Genomic DNA, 17,932 nt, shown 5'->3' on the forward strand with positions numbered 1-17,932 from the left:
ATGAAACATGTTCAATTTGGTTTAAATAAAGCAAAAACAAAGTGTTGGAGAAGAAAGTAAAAGTGCAATATGTGCCATGTAAAAAAGCTAACGTTTAAATTCCTTGTTCAGAACATATGAAAGCTGGTGGTTCCTTTTAACATGAGTCTTCAATATTCCCAGGTAAGAAGTTTTAGGTTGTAGTTATTATAGGACTATTTCTCTCTATACCATTTGTATTTCATATACCTTTGACTATTGGATGTTCTTATAGGCACTTTAGTATTGCCAGTGTAACAGTATAGCTTCCGTCCCTCTCCTCGCGCTCCTACATTTTACATTTACATTTTAGTCATTTAGCAGACGCTCTTATCCAGAGCGACTTACAGTAGTGAATTCATACATTTTTTTCTTCTTCTACCTGGGCTCGAACCAGGAACACATCGACAACAGCCACCCTCGAAGCAGCGTTACCCATGTAGAGCAAGGGGAACAACTACTCCAAGTCTCAGAGTGAGTGATGTTTGAAACGCTATTAGCGCGCACCCGCTAACTAGCTAGCCATTTCACATCAGTTACACCAGCCTAATCTTGGGAGTTGATAGGCTTGAAGTCAAACAGCGCAATGCTTGAAGAATTGCGAAGAGCTGCTGGCAAAATGCACGAAGGTGCTGTTTGAATGAATGCTTACGAGCCTGCTGCTGCCTACCATCGCTCAGTCAGACTGCTCTATCAAATCATAGACTTAATAATAATATAATTACACACAGAAATACGAGCCTTTGGTCATTAATATTGTCGAATCCGGAAACTATCATTTCGAAAACGAAACACGGAAGCGTTCCGTATTTTATCTAACGGGTGGCATCCCCAAGTCTAAATATTCCTGTTACATTGCATAACCTTCAATGTTAAGTCATAATTATGTACAATTCTGGCAAATTAATTACAGCCTTTGTTAGGAATAAATGGACTTCACACAGTCCGCAATGAGCCAGGTGGCCCAAACTGCAGAATGGTCATGCCCCAAACTGCTGACTGCTTGCACGGAACACTAGAGAAGTGACACAAATTCATGTTAACCTGTTAGGGCTAGGGGGCAGCATTGACACGGCTGGATAAAAAACATACCCGATTTAATCTGGTTACCACTCCTACTCAGTAACTAGAATATGCATATACTTATTACATATGGATAGAAAACACCCTAAATTTTCTAAAACTGTTTGAATGGTGTCTGTGAGTATAACAGAACTCAAATGGCAGGTCAAAACCTGAGAGATTCCTTTACAGGAAGTGGCCTGTCTGACCATTTCTGGAACTTCTTTGCCATCTCTATCATTTACTAAGGATCTCTGCTCTAACGTGACACTTCCCACGTCTTCCATAGGCTCTCAGAGCCCGGGAAAAAACAGAATGTCGTCATTCCAGCCCCAGGCTGAAACACATTATCGCCTTTCTCAAGTGGCCCATCAAGAGACACTAGCTTATGCGCGTGACCCCGACCGCCCCCGCCTTTGGGATTTTTTCCTCTGTTTGCCGAAAAGGAGATTCCCTGTCGGAATATTATCGCTTTTCTACGAGAAAAATGACGTAAAAATTGATTTTAAACAGCGGTTGACATGCTTCGACGTACGGCAATGGAATACTTTGAATTTTATTGTCAGGAATTGCGCCAAGCGCGTGACACTTCTTTACTATTTCGGATAGTGTCTGGAACGCATACGAACAAAACGCCGCTATTCGGATATAACGATGGATTATTTTGGACCAAACCAACATTTGTTATTGAAGTAGCTGTCCTGGGTGTGCATTCTGACGAAGACAACAAAAGGTAATGACATTTTTATAATAGTAAATATGATTATGGTGAGTGCTAAACTTGCCGGGTGTCTAAATAGCGAGCCCGTGATGCCTGGGCTATGTACTTAGAATATTGCAAAATGTGCTTTCACCAAAAAGCTATTTTAAAATCGGACATATCGAGTGCATAGAGGAGGTCTGTATCTATAATTCTTAAAATAATTGTTATGCTTTTTGTGAACGTTTATCGTGAGTAATTTAGTAAAATGTTAGCAAATTCCCCGGAATTTGCTAGTTCTGAACGTCACATGCTAATGTAAAAAGCTGGTTTTTGATATAAATATGAACTTGATTGAACAAAACATGCATGTATTGTATAACATAATGTCCTAGGGTTGTCATCTGATGAAGATCATCAAAGGTGAGTGCTGCATTTAGCTGTCTTCTGGGTTTTGGTGACATTATATGCTGGCTTGAAAAATGGGTGTCTGATTATTTCTGGCTTGGTACTCTGCTGACATAATCTAATGTTTTGCTTTCGTTGTAAAGCCTTTTTGAAATCGGACAGTGTGGTTAGATTAACGAGAGTCTTATCTTTAAATGGCTGTAAAATAGTCATATGTTTGAGAAATTGAAGTAATAGGATTTTTAAGATTTTGAAAATCGCGCCACAGGCTGCAAGTGGCTGTTACGTAGGTGGGACGAATTCGTCCCGCCTAGCCTAGACAGGTTAACAGGCAATATTAACAAAATATTCAGGTTTAAAAATATATACTTCTGTATTGATTTTAATCTGACTTGCCTAGTTAAATAAAAGTGTAAAACATATATATATATATATAAAATAAAATAAAATAAAAAAAGATTGGCAAATCGGTGGCCAAAAATAACGATTGTTATGAAATCAGCCCTAATTAGTCGGCCATTCCGATTAATCGGTCGACCTCTAGTCCATTGAGTGCTAGTATAGAATTCTAGTGATGCTAGAAAGCTGATTTGGACAGGGAGTGCCACATTTGTAATGTTTTGATGAAAGGTTGTTATTGTGGATGCGTTTCAAGTATGATTGTACGCAAACTTTCTGTGCAAAGCTAACTTTCATCAAGGGCTTAGGTGATGTATAATTGGTTTCCTCTCTGTCAGTACTCGTTCTAAGCGTAACGGATGTGACCGTTACGGACGCATAACATGATCAATGACTCACTAGTCAGCAGCAAGGCATAACGCGATCATAATAGAATGGTCATGCCCTTCCTACAGCTTCAGAAGTGTGTTGATGTTAGTAAACAAGCTAGCGGGCAATCTGTGTGTGTGATCTATTTCGGGCGTACTCCCGTTCTCATATGAACTGCAATCATGCGTTCTGCTAACTGGACCATTGCCTGAGATCACATGGCATAATAAAAGGTCTTAAATTCATAAACATAATTAAAGTCTTAAAAATCCATAAGAAACTTTCACTGGTCATGCTGAGTTTGTTTACTTCCTTGAGTAACTACGGGTACCCCCCAGTGACAATATTTGTCTGTATCTGTGTAGTCTGCAGCTGTCAAGTCTCAGGTGATTTACGACCTGACAAGAAATGTCTGTGAAAGTGCAAACCCTGTGCCACTGGTAGATTATAATTCAATGAAACACTTGTTTTACCATTTCACATAAAAACGGAGTTCAAAGGAAAGACATAAAACAATGACCTATGTCAAGATATAGTAGAGATAAGGGACGAGTGAGGAATGAGCACAGCTATCTCAAATGAACAAAAGATTGAAATGAGTGTATCAATCCCTGAGTCTAGGGTTAGATGTATACACTGAGTCTACAAAACATTAACTGCTCTTTCCATGACATGCACTGACCAGGTGAAAGCCATGATTCCTTATTGATGTCACTTGCTAAATCCACTTCAAATCAGTGTCGATAGGGAAGGAGACAGGTTAAAGAAGGATTTTTAATCCCTGAGACAAATGATTGGATTGTCTGCCATTCAGAGGGTGAATGGGCAAGACAAAAAATACAAGTGCCTTTGAATGGGGTATGCTAGTAGATGTCAGATGCACCGGTTTGTGTCAAGAACTGCAATGTTGCTGGGTTTCACGCTCAACAGTTTCCTGTGTGTATCATGAATGATCCACCACCCAAAGGACATCCAGCCAACTTGACACAACTGAAGGATTGAGTCAGGATGGGCCAGTATTCCTGTGGAATGCTTTTGACACCTTGTAGAGTCCATATGGGGTACTACACTGCAGTTTGTGGGACTGGTAACAGATAAAGACTGACTCGGATGCTGTTCAAGAGAAATTACCACACAGGATTTGTGTACATCTTGCTAGCCAAGGAGGACAAGGCTTGGGTGGCTGCAGGTCAAGTTGTCCAGTCCATGTGTCCTTTTGTGGAGAACAGGGGGAGGAGGTAACATTTCATAGAGCCTGATGTGCTGGCAGATTAAAGGGTGTGAGATATATTACGAGTTAATATTTATTTTTTGAGTTTTTGTAATGTTTATTCTGTTACTCAGTAGGTGATTAATAATAAACATTAATATTTTAAATAAAACAGTCATTAACCTCTATGCCACTTGCAGCCTGTGGCGCGATTTTCAAAACCTTAAAAATCCTATTACTTCAATTCTCAGCTATTTAAAGACAAGACTCTCGTTAATCTAACCACACTGTCCGATTTCAAAAAGGCTTTACAACGAAAGCAAAACATTAGATTATGTCAGCAGAGTACCAAGCCAGAAATAATCAGACACCCATTTTTCAAGCTAGCATATAATGTCACAAAAACCCAGAAGACAGCTAAATGCAGCACTCACCTTTGATGATCTTCATCAGATGACAACCCTAGGACATTATGTTATACAATACATGCATGTTTTGTTCAATCAAGTTCATATTTATATCAAAAACCAGCTTTTTACATTAGCATGTGACGTTCAGAACTAGCATAACCCCCGCAAACTTCCGGGGAATTCGCTAACATTTTACTAAATTACTCACGATAAACGTTCACAAAAAGCATAACAATTATTTTACGAATTATAGATACAGAACTCCTCTATGCACTCGATATGTCCGATTTTAAAATAGCTTTTTGGTGAAAGCACATTTTGCAATATTCTAAGTACATAGCCCAGGCATCACGGGCTAGCTATTTAGACACCCGGCAAGTTTAGCACTCACCAATATCAGCTTTACTATTATAAAAGTTTGATTACCTTTTGTTGTCTTCGTCAGAATGCACTCCCAGGACTGCTACTTCAATAACAAATGTTGGTTTGGTCCAAAATAATCCATCGTTATATCCGAATAGCGGCGTTTTGTTCGTATGCGTCCCAGACACTATCTGAAATGGTAAATCAGGGTCGTGGGCATGGCGCAATTCGTGACAAAAAAATCTAAATATTCCATTACCGTACTTTGAAGCATGTCAACCGCTGTTTAAAATCCATTTTTATGCCATTTTTCCTCATAGAAAAGCGATAATATTCCGACCGGGAATGTCCATTTAGCTAAACTGAGGAAAGTAAACAAAGCTTTCGGTCGACGCGGCACGCGCCTGAGTCTCACAGTACTGTAACCAGCCACTACCCAAACGCGCTACTTTGTTTCAGCCAGAGCCTGCAAAGCCACGATTCAGCTTTTTGCCGCCTTCTGAGACCCTATGGCAGCCGTAGGAAGTGTCACGGGACAGCTAAGATCCTCACTCTTCAATAAACAGAGACAAGAAGAACGACACCTTGTCAGACAGGCCACTTCCTGCCTGAAACCTTGTCAGGTTTTTGCCTGCCAAATGAGTTCTGTTATACTCACAGACACCATTCAAACAGTTTTAGAAACTTTAGGGTGTTTTCTATCCATGTGTAATAAGTATATGCATATTCTAGTTACTGGGTAGGAGTGGTAACCAGATTAAATCGGGTAAGTTTTTTTATCCAGCCGTGTCAATACTGCCCCCTATCCTAAACAGGTTAACGATCTAAAATGAAATGACTGAAACATTGTACATTTGAAATGGAGTGCAGTGTGATCATTTGCGATCTGTCTTTTGGGACCCTGTCACATCCATAACGCCGAATGTCACATCCATAACAACATTTACCTCTAGTGTTATTATGAATTGTTGAGGTATGTAGCATTCTAATTCGGAATGAAAACAGTTTCTCAAATAAAGAAATGTAAACTAATTTATGGTTGGTTAAGATGGGACCCACAAGTGCACTTTGAGAGCCTATGCAATAATTATTCAAGATACTGGTGATTTCTTGGTTATTTGAGGTACACTGCATTTTCAGATGACAACAAAAATATGATGAAGTTTGGTGAAGAAATCTTTAATATATAAAAACTTATTTTCCACAGTGTCACATCCATAATGGTCAATGTTCCTCTCTGACGTGTGTCTGTGTGTATGTATATATAACCATTTTTATATTTTCATCATTGTTTGTGTAGTCAATCCTTACTTTCAAAGTGGCTATTAATATTTTACCCTAAGACTGAGATTGACTTTTGCTGATGTGTCCATTGTCCCTAAAATGCCTGTCCATTTCCATCACATCCATAACGGAAGTTGTTGCTGTTGCGTTACTGTGGCATTATATAGAATTGTCTACACTTCCTCTTTAGGGTTCTACAAATATACACATTTTAATTTATACTTGACAAGGAAATTCTGAGAGACATTCTGATTCCCATTTTGTGTGTAAATGTCATATCCATAACACTAAAATTGCCCTAAACCTAAGGTTACAGTGATGCACAAGGCTGTGCTGAACCCCTGTAAAGGTCTATGTTTGAGCTCACAGACAGAGGTTTACCTCAAAGCCCAAGTCAAGACATTCTCAATCCACATCCTACACTTAGCCAGCCGCTGTGGTTTGGGTCAATACATCTTTTCAGATTCCAGGTGTGGTTTGCGAATCATGTAACCTCTTATCGGGCCACTCTCTACACTGGGTCAAACCTTTGACTGAGCCCATAAAAATACCTCCTTCAGAAAGATCGCTTATCAGGAGACGAACTGGGCTTAGCTATGAACTAGCTCCTATGGTTATTCTTTTGATCTAAGCAAAAGAGGTGTGACAGCCAGAACATAGGCTACTCGTATACAATATACACTTAGTGACATCAAAAGTTGACTAAGTGAACATAAACACACACACCAGTGGTCACAGAAGCATGGCAAAATATACCTCCCCAAAATGGTACTGCAGTCCAACGTGTGACCTAGAAAACCGCAAGGGGGTATGAAAGAAACACACCGATATGGCTGTCCCTGACAACAACAAAAAATAAAATTGGTCAACCAAGAGTCATCTAAATTGGTCAACATTTTTAAACATGTATTTTTCAGTATGTTTGAATAAAATAAACTATTTGTAGGCTACTGAGCTTGCCTGATGCGCTAAGCAATGCAATTAAAAATGAAGACACAAATGAATTAAGAGGGAGGCAGAGATCAATATAGCAAAGTCAATAGGCTACGTTGAGGAACTATTGTCATTCTCATTCTCAATGGATGTAAAATCAGACTTGGTTTACTTGCTGTTTGAGGCAAAGAAAAAATTACTTTGAGAAGCTCCACAGTGATGGTGAGTTAAGACAATCAGAAATAGTATCAGATTCCCAAATGGGCACATTTATATACCTACATTTGCTCGCAGGCCAGGTAGCCTAGGCCTATTTCTATGTGTAATCAGGTGAGTGTCCTTACTCAAGATTGACAGGAGCGCTCCAAACCAATGAATTCATAAATTGACATGTAAATGGAATAAAATAAACCAAAACTTCACACCTGTAGGCTAGGTTGTGTGCACAATGTGTCCACTCCAACAATGACAACAGTAAGACTGCAATAATAATAATAATAATAAATTGAATGCATTAACAGAAATGTTCATAACCAAACAAGCATAGTAGATGAGTAATTATGGTAAATGTACTACTGGTGATTAGGGTGTGCCATCCCCGCGGCCTCTGCAATGGATTAGTCCACTGAGACAGGCGTCTCGTGTGCCATGCATTTTTATTTATTTATATTTGCCATCGTTCGCCAAAAAAAAATAATCTGCCGACCAACAACCAAACAATCGTCCAGTCGACTAAATGGGGTCAGCCCTACACACCACGGCTAGCTTTCTGACAAACATAATTCTAAAACGTAAATATTCCTATGAAGTACAGAGCTCACCAGCTTGTAGTCCTAAAATCGTAAATGAGTTAGCATTTTCTGCTTCTGGTTTGTTGGCCATAGCTATGGGAAAATGTATGGGGGTTTTGGGATCAACGCTGCAAATCATTTAGGAAATCTGTTCTTTTCCCACACACACAAAAAAAGACCTGATCCTGTCAATGTATGAAAATTATTTTCAAATAAAATCTATTTTTGGGCTTAGTTGTGGTAAATTTGCAGTTTACAAATTATTATAATTATGCTCCGGTCCCTGACCGCCCACTTCATCAATTAAATTAGGCCCTAATCTATGGACTTCACATGACTGGGAATAGAGATATGCATCTGTTGGTCACAGATACCTGTGACCAACAGAGATAGGGGCTTGGATCAGAAAACCAGTCAGTATCTGGTGTGACCACCATTTATTTGCCTCAAGCAGCACGACATAACTCCTTCGTATAGAGTTGATCAGGCTGTTGATTGTGGCCCGTGGAACGTTGTCCCACTGGCTGGAACATGCCGTCGTACACGGCAATCCAGAGCATCCCAAACATGCTTAATAGGTGATCTGTCTGGTGAGTATGCAAGGCCATGGAAGATCTGGGACATATTCAGCTTACAGGAATTGTGTACAGATCCTTAACCTGTTGGGGCAAGGGGGCAGCATTTGCACGGCTGGATAAAAAAAATGTACCCGATTTAATCTGGTTACTAATCCTACCCAGTAACTAGAATATGCATATACTTATTATATATGGATAGAAAACACTCTAAAGTTTCTAAAACTGTTTGAATGGTGTCTGTGAGTATAACAGAACTCATTTGGCAGGCAAAACCCTGAGACAGATTCTGACAGGAAGTGGATACCTGATGTGTTGAATTACCTTTAAGCCTATGCCATTGAAACACACAGGGGCTTATTAATGTTTTGGCACTTCCTATTGCTTCCACTAGATGTCACCAGCCTTTACAAAGTGTTTTGAGTCTTCTACTGTGAGATCTGACCGAACAAGAGCCTTGGAACGGTGATGGCCGATTAGACTCTGGAGCGCGAGGTCATGTTGGGTACCCTCGTTCCAATACGTTTTAAAAGAGAATGCATTCGTCCACCTTGAATATTATTCATGTTCTGGTTAAAAAAGGCACTAATGATTTATGCTATACAACGTTTGACATGTTTGAACGAACGTAAATATATTTTCCCCCTCGTTCATGAAGTGAAGTCCGGCGGGCTTAGATCATGTGCTAACAACACATATGTGGCATTGTGTTGTATCAGAAAACTGCACATTTTAGAGTGGCCTTTTATTGTCAACAGCACAAAGTGAACCTGTAAGATGATGATGTTTAATCAGCTTCTTGATATGCCACACCTCAGGTAGATGGATTATTTTATTTCAGCTCATGAGAACATGGTACCAACATTTTATGTTGCGTTTATATTTTCGATCAGTGTAGTTGCTAATATCAGTCATACGGCGCATTTCGAAAGCAGCAAATTAGATTGCAAAATATGATTAAAATTATACAATTTTAAAAATAATAATATAAAATCAAAATGTAAGAATAAAACCATATAAAACAAAAAAACTTTCACTATTAAAATTGTTTTCGAATACGATAACATTAGAGTAATAATTAAGTATATTTGAAGGTTTGTTCTTAAGAGTTTGTATAGTTAAAATTTAGGTAACCAAAAACCATGAAAACGTAAAAATAAAACAGTAATTTAACACTCACATCTAAAATACTCCAAAGATAAACTTAAATTTTTTTTTAAAAAAATAAACTTTATTAATCATAAAAAAAATTAGAAAACATTGGTAAAATATTATATTGTCATTTAAAGAATTATAGATTTACATCTTTTGAACGCAATCAACTTGCCAGATTTAAAAATAACCTTACTGGGAAATCACACTTTGCAATAATCTGAGCACTGCGCCCAGAAAAATACGCGTTGCGATACAGACTAGACGTCATGTTGGGGAGATCTAAAATCGAAAATACTATGTAAATAATCCATTACCTTTGATTCTCTTCATCAGATGTCACTTCCAGGTATCACAGGTCCATAACGAATGTAGTTTTGTTCAAAAAAGCTCATCATTTATGTCCAAAAATCTCCGTCTCGTTAGCACATGATGTAAGCCAGCCGGACTTCTCGTCATGAACGAGGGGAAAAAATATATTTCCGTTCGTTCAAACATGTCAAACGTTGTATAGCATAAATCATTAGGGCCTTTTTTAACCAGAACATGAATAATATTCAAGGTGGACGAATGCATAGCCTTTTATAACGTATTGGAACGAGGGTACCCAACATGAGTAATAACATTAGTAACCAGATTAAATCGGGTACATTTTTTTATCAAGACGTGCAAATGCTGCCCCCTAGACCCAACAGGTTAACAAGACCTTCATGAAGCCTTTAAATGATTGTTCTGACTAAATAAACGCTTATAAATGCACAAAAAGTGATGTTCTGTTGATTTCATAGAACAAAATGTATAACATGCAAACGTCATCGGATGTGGCGTGCGCGAGCGTTGCAAAATAGATTCACACATACATGTTATTCAATCATTTCACCCACACCACTCACGCATGTGAACATGCGCTAAAATAGAACTTTGAACTATTTGAAACGCTCCACAAGTCCCTTCCTTATTGGATATCAGGATGCTTGAAAGACAAACGAGAGAATAATAAAAGAACTAAAAACAAACTAAGGTTAACCTTTTTATCTGGGGATTAATTGTCAGAGAAGAGAAACACGATTTTGTATGACTCTGGGTCAAAATTCTACAAAGATCCATCTAAAACGACAATATGCATATCAGGTAAAATAACCAAGGTTCATCTCCCAGGACAAACTAGATATCAACAGCTAGCTAGCTAAATGTCCATGAATGTGTCCTGTGTTTTGACCTGCCACAAAATCTATATAATTTATTCACAGTTCAGTTTGGCATTTTAACCTGTGTGTCATGATCGCGTCTGGAGGGATAGACAAAATCAACATGAGCCGACGTAGTCAGCATGTAAGATCTCCGAAGCCTGTGTTTAACACAGACCTTACTTTCAGCGTTTATCTAAAAACCGCAGTACTTTCCCCATAGGCTTTGGCCAACGATGCCATGGCGGAGTTAGCCTCCACTATTGCTTACAAAAAGACACCATTAATATTGCTCTCCATATTCCAGTCTTCAAACACCACAGCAGGAAGGATAGGACTTTCAAGGCTGAACTCGAACAAGCCAAGACTCTAGCTTGAGATACTGCTCATCATATAGGTAAGCCTGACAGTGTTTAGCATGCAGCAGACTCATCTCTACAGCCATTGGCCCTCTTCTGAATCTAATTATACGACACCATTTCTAATTGACTCCCCGAGCCGGGAGAACAGGAATTAATGTACTCTTATAAGGAAGCAGCGTATGAATGCAGAATGTTCATTTGCTTTACAGCCAGAAAAGGCGTCGCTTTTTGGAGGAGAAAAATACACCATTAAATACCTAATCAGGATCAGATACAGAATAGCTAAACAGTGAGCCTTTAAAAATGCACATTTATCTCTCCTTCGCACCCTCCCTCTCGCAGGCACACGCAGGCACATACACTAAACAATGGTAGCTCACAATTTCATGCATGGAGACATTTTCCAATTACACCCCTCCCCACATACCACACACACACACACACTCAAAGCCTGCTCAATTCTCTCATTCTGATTCACACTAAACCTTTATAGCTCTGCCAGAACAGAAAAACTGTATTTTCAAGAAATAATGCTCCTGTGACTAGGTCAAAACAAACACCTCCTCTCCTCTCCCTGCCAAACACTTATCTATTTATCCGCTTTCTAAAGAGAATACCTGTCCTCAAGAGCATCAACATAGTGCCCTAAAGCAAGGGGGTGGAATACTGCATCCCAAATGGCACCCTATTCCCTTTAGTGCACAACTTTTTTTTTAACCAGGGCCCTATGGGCCATGGGTCCATATCCACAAAGCATCTCAGAGTAGGATTGCTGATCTAGGCTCAGATCGCCCCTTTTAACTATTATTTAAAAGTCAAAACTTATCCTAGGGACAGCACTTCTACTTGTAGACGCTTTGTGGACATGGGCTAGGTCAAAACTTAAACAGTGCATTACAAAGGGAATAAGGTGCTATGTGGAACACAGAATAGCAGATATTCCTCCGCCACAGGGCTGGGGTACATTACATTCACATTCAGGACTCTGAGGCACAGCAAACTCTTAAACCAGTACTCAGAAACAGCACATACTATGCCTATATCTGCATTGTATAGTGCCCGTAAAGCAAAGTGGTGACAGAAACAAACACCATTCAGTACTCTCAAGCAGGACTTGGCAGGTTACCCAATACCTGAATTCTAGCGATAAGCACAAAGCAGGAGGAGCACAACTCACCGGTGACGGGTGTAGCTCCTGGGCCAGTGCGGGGTAGGGCGTTAGCTCCACTCCCCAAGAGCCTACTCTGTCCCGAGGACGTACTCCGGGTAAATCCTCTAAATCCTCTGTAGCGTGAAATGTCACCTCCACCCAGGGGGTGATGGGATAGCGTCCGCGGCCTAAAGTGCCTCCAGCGGCCCGACTTAATGTTCAACAGAATCTCACTGAGGTCCACAGATTGTGACGAAGAGGAGGAAGAAGAGGGGTGGTGGTTGTTGGGAGCATTGGTTCGGTCCGAGGTATTGGTGTCTGAGGTACTGGCAGGCGCTGCGCTGCGGAGAGGAGAGCTTGTGGGAGGAGATGAGGCTTGAAGTGGTTCGGTCTCGGGGTCCGAGTCCAGGCTGTGGAAAACATTGTCCAGATCTGTGTGCGCTCTGTCCAGCAAAACCCTGAAACAGAACCAGAGAGACTCGTTACCATCACAGCAACGATAACACCCAGACTGAGTCCCATATGGCACCCTATTCCCTATATAGTGCACTGCTTTTGACCAGGACCCATAAGGCTCTGGTCAAAAATAGAGCAACCCTGGTCAAAAGTAGTACATTATATAGGGAACGCATGCCGTGGTCAAAAGTATATAAAGAGAACAGGGTTCCATTTGTGATGCATCCACAGACTCCTGTTTACACAACATGAGATAGTAAGTCGTGGATATATTTAGAGCAGAGGTCTTCACAGATCCACCTGTACCCAAATACCCGAGACCAGATCCGGGACCCAGAATTCTAAATGATGTCACAGGTAGGGCTGTGTCGGTCACGAAATTTAGTCAGAGGGTGATTTGACAAGCAAATAACTGTCGGTCCCACGGTAATTGACCAGTAATTAACAAACACATTTAGCATCTCCTGGTTTCCACACATGGTCTGCATCAGTGGTTTGTAGGCTTTTGGAACATCTACATAAAAAAAGTATAATAAATACATTAATATAACCTACACCTTCACAATAAATCCATGATTTATTTTAGACAAGTCTAAAGAAGCATGATATGAAGAAAATGTGGTCTATTTCAGAAGAACATAGAAAACTCAGTCCTTCAGTTAAGTCCTAATGTGGATACGCCAAATGGCTGTGGGCTAGACTAGTTCATTTAGCAAACAAGATTTGCTTAGAATTCTGTGGCAATATTTAATATTATTTTATAGTATGAAGGAAACAATTGAACAAAGCTTAATAAAATATAAATATATCCAAACGATTTGAGCGACTATTCCGTGTTGAGCGGTTAACAAAGAAATAGGTACTCGTATATGCTTAATTTAGTTATTAATGTAACTGTAGTTATTCTACAAACGTTGGGCCATAAGTTTGGATTTTTTATACATTGTAAGGCTACATGATGCTTTTGAAAAAGTCACTTGAAAGGCATGAGCTTTACTTAGGTTTTTGCGCAGGCTGTACACATTTCAGTAGTCTCTCATTCACAATTTGCCAAGCACTTGATAATGCCTTGAATTTTAAGGTCGCATCCCCTGTGTGGCAGCAATGCACCCAAAAAAATAATAATCTATGCCTTTTGCGGCCCAGAGTGCTGCGCAATCCGAAGCGCCTCTCACTCACATGGCTCTCCATCACATGATCGTGTCTTTCTCACAGGCTACAAGAGAAGACAGACACGTCGGGGACGCAACTGCGCTCGTCCTTATCCAATTCTGAGGTGAATATTGAAGATATTGAAGAACTGTCCACATTTACTTTTTGGTCAGCAAACAAAATGAGTAGGCCTAACCAACAGCAAAAGCACTAGCCTTTGTCAATCTACTATCCCCCATAGTACAAAAGTTGACCTACTCTATTCTGTGCAATAAATAAATATTCCAAACATAGTCTGCGACAGTTGTGGGGTGCAATAGATCCCAAATTAATACAACCGCTAGCATCCCCAAAAACGTTCTTACGCAATGTGGCTGACGCAACAGATCAGAACGTTTAGCTTAAAATGTAGACAAATCATTAGGCTATTTCTTCACAATGTAAGCGCAGCAATGCGCACATGGCAGTAGGCTATAAGCGCGAATATTCCATTAGCGGGAAAATACCATTATCAAATGTGACCGCAAATGCAATTATGCATGTAATGCTTTTATTATAAAAGGTGCATTTATGGTGAAAATGACCTTCCCCAAACTTTAAACTCAAACGCTGCTTACGTACAGTGCCTTGCAAAAGTATTCATCCCCTTGGCCTTTTTCCTATTTTGTTGCATTACAACCTGTAATTGAAATGGATTTTTATTTGTATTTCATGTCATAGACATACACAAAATAGTCCAGATTGGTGAAGAGAAACAAATTACTTCTTTAAAAAAATTATAAAAAATGAAAAACAGTGCGTGCTCTTTGCTATGAAGCCCCTAAATAAGATTTGGTGCAACCAATTACCTTCAGAAGTCACATAATTTGTTAAATGAAGTCCACCTGTGTGCAATCTAAGTGTCACATGACCTCAGTGTATTTACACCTGTTCTGAAGGGCCCCAGAGCCTGCAACATCACTAAGCAAGGGGCACCACCAAGCAAGCTGCACCATGAAGACCAAGGAGCTCTCCAAACAGGTTAGGGACAAAGTTGTGGAGAAGTACCGATCAGGGTTTGGTTATAAAAAAAATATCCGAAACTTTGAACATTCCACAGAGCACCATTAAATCTATTATTTAAAAAATGGAAAGAATATGGCACCACAAAAAACCTGCCAAGAGAGGGCGGCCCACCAAAACTCACGGACAAGGCAAGGAGGGCATTAATCAGATAGGCAACTAAGAGACCAAAGATAACCCTGAAGGAGCTGCGAAGCTCCGCAGTGGAGCATATCTGTCCATAGGACCACTTTAAGCTGTACACTCCACAGAGCTGGGCTTTACAGAAGAGTGGCCAGAAAAAAGCCATTGCTTAAAGTGTTCGCCAAAATGCAGATGGGACTCCCCAAACATATGGAAGAAGGCACTCTGGTCAGATGGGACTAAAATGGACCTTTTTGGCTATCAAGATAAACGCTATGTCTGGCGCACACCCAACACCTCTCATCACCCCGAGAACACCATCCCCACAGTGAAGCATGGTGGTGGCAGCATCATGCTGTGGGGATGTTTTTCATTGGCAGGGACTGGGAAACTGGTCAGAATTGAAGGAATGATGGATGGCGCTAAATACAGGGAAATTCTTGAGGGAAACCTGCTTCAGTCTTTCAGAGATTTGAGACCGGGACGGAGGTTACCTTCCAGCAGGACAATGATCCTAAGCATACTGCTAAAGCAACACTCGAGTGGTTTAAGAGGAAACATTTAAATGTATTGGAATGGCCTAGTCAAAGCCCAGACCCAATCCAATTGAGAATCTGTGGTATGACTTAAAGATTGCTGAACATCAGCAGAACCCATCGAACTTCAAGGAGCTAGAGCAGTTTTGGCTTGAAGAATGGGCAACAATCCCAGTGGCTAGATGTGCCAAGCTTATAGAGACATACCCCAAGAGACTTGCAGCTGTAATTGCTGCAAAAGGTGACTCTACAAAGTATTGACGTTGAGGGAGTGAATAGTTAGTTATGACTCTTATTTCTTGCTTGTTTCACAATAAAAAATATTTTGCATCTTCAAAGTGGTAGGCATGTTGTGTAAATCAAATGATACAAACCTCCCAAAAATCCATTTTAATTCGAGGTTGTAAGGCAACCTGGCAAATAGGAAAAATGCCAAGGGGGTGAATACTTTCGCAAGCCAGTTAGGCTCTAATCCCCTTGTAAAGCAAATTAAATGTGCTTAATGATAAGAAGTTATTCGATCATTTTAGTTGTGATACAAACCTTATTAAAACACATAGGCCTAGGCTACATGCGGTGTGCGACTGAATTCAAAAAGTCGCGGGAAAAGGCAGTTTCTGGGTATCATTCACAAGTGATAATATATAATTCACAAGTGATAGGCTAATATTGTCACCCATCAGACTATTCTTGATTTAATCTTGTCTTTACATATACTAAATAATATATGTGTGAATTTTATTTAGAATGGACCATTATCATGCACCTGTCTCGAAACGGGGGCAGTGGGAAAAAAATACATGTCATCTATGCACCTAAAAAACGAATGGAGAACGCTTTCATGCCAGCCAGGTAGGCTATACTCCTGTTGTAAAGATAAACAATGTGCTTAATATTAGGAAAATTGAGAAATAAATATAGTAGAAGTAGGCCTAGCCTATAGAAAGCTGATGGGATCCTCTTTTTAGTAGTGGCCATCACTGTTTTCGCAGGCAATTGCATAGCCTATAGAGATGTTGAACAGCATGAGCTCTCATGAAGTGTTTGATTCCATTGTCATTGACATTTGCATTTATGGCAGAGTGATTAGAGGGACAGAGTGCTGAGCAGGCAGTTAGCAAGTTTGGTAGTCTACTAATGACCATCAGCAGCATCAGAGCTTGGAGAAGCCTAATTACCGTGACTAAACGGTCACGTGGAATTTGACTGCCTTCATGACTCGTAACCGCCGGTGTGGCGGTAATACGGTCACCGCAACAGCCCTAGTAACAGCTCTTGGTCAGATCTGATATGATTGTCACGGGTATGTGTAATTTTAACTGACTTGTCCGGAAAGGCCTGTAGAGATCCGAACGCGACTGCTGCAGTAGAGAGAGTTATAAATTGTATAATTTATGCTCCTGATCTTGCTTTTCACGAGTGGCACGTGTAGCTTGTTGGCCAATCATAAGTCATCAAAGCGGCAATACAGGTTGACTGACATTGTTACAAAAAGCATGCGCACGCATCTGTGTGGCCGGACGGTGTGCATTATTATTCGTAATGGTCAAATAGCGAGCAACAATTACAAGAAGCTGGCATGAGGGAATCATTTCAGCTTGTTGTATTTTGTTAATGATACCTTGTTTTGACTGATGCCACATCTATGCTAATATGGCTCAAATTTACTAGCTAGCTAACTAACAACTGTACCAATGTTTTTGAGAGACAAGAAGTGCTAATTGTGCAAATGTATCTACGTTTTCAATGAACTATCTACTGTAGCGCGAGTCGGCTCGCTCACACACTGAGTAAACACACAGCACTGTCCCTGCTAGAGCGGTACCTCTCTCTACCTCGCGCTTTATCAGCTCTGTTTAATAAAGCAGCGTAAAAAAAATATATCATTTTCTGCTGTTTCCCTCAGATCGGACCGGGTCAGGATCCATCCAGGTCTCTACGTACCGGGTCTAGTTATTCTCGGGTCTGTTCGGAATTAATAAAACATTTTTTACGCATATTGGGTCCGGATGGGAAAGCCCCAGGTCCATTTCGGAACAGCCCAACTTTTTAGACCCATGAAGACCTCAAATTCAGAGCCCCGGGCAGGTGGTATAAGCATGATAAAATGTTGCAGCTGTAATTGCATGTCACACTATGAGAGTATTATAGTTCTAGCCTTCCTCAAAGACCTGATAGTTGTTTCCAATCTGTGTGCGCGTGTTGCAGTGAGTGTGTGTCAGAAACTGTC

At 40.2% G+C, this 17,932-nt stretch overlaps 1 protein-coding gene across 3 annotated transcripts in view; it reads right to left on the bottom strand.

Annotated features, from left to right (window-relative positions):
• Positions 1 to 17,932, bottom strand: part of LOC106578561 (enhancer of polycomb homolog 1) — a 67,285-nt gene that overhangs the window by 15,347 nt on the left and 34,006 nt on the right. For all 3 annotated transcript variants that reach the window (XM_014157547.2, XM_014157545.2, XM_014157546.2), the window contains one exon: positions 12,401 to 12,831. In XM_014157547.2, the coding sequence (XP_014013022.1) occupies positions 12,401 to 12,831 (431 nt within the window). The remainder of the gene's footprint in view (positions 1 to 12,400; positions 12,832 to 17,932) is intronic.

This window comes from Salmo salar, chromosome ssa19, assembly GCF_905237065.1.
Source record: "Salmo salar chromosome ssa19, Ssal_v3.1, whole genome shotgun sequence".
Lineage (NCBI taxonomy): Eukaryota > Metazoa > Chordata > Actinopteri > Salmoniformes > Salmonidae > Salmo > Salmo salar.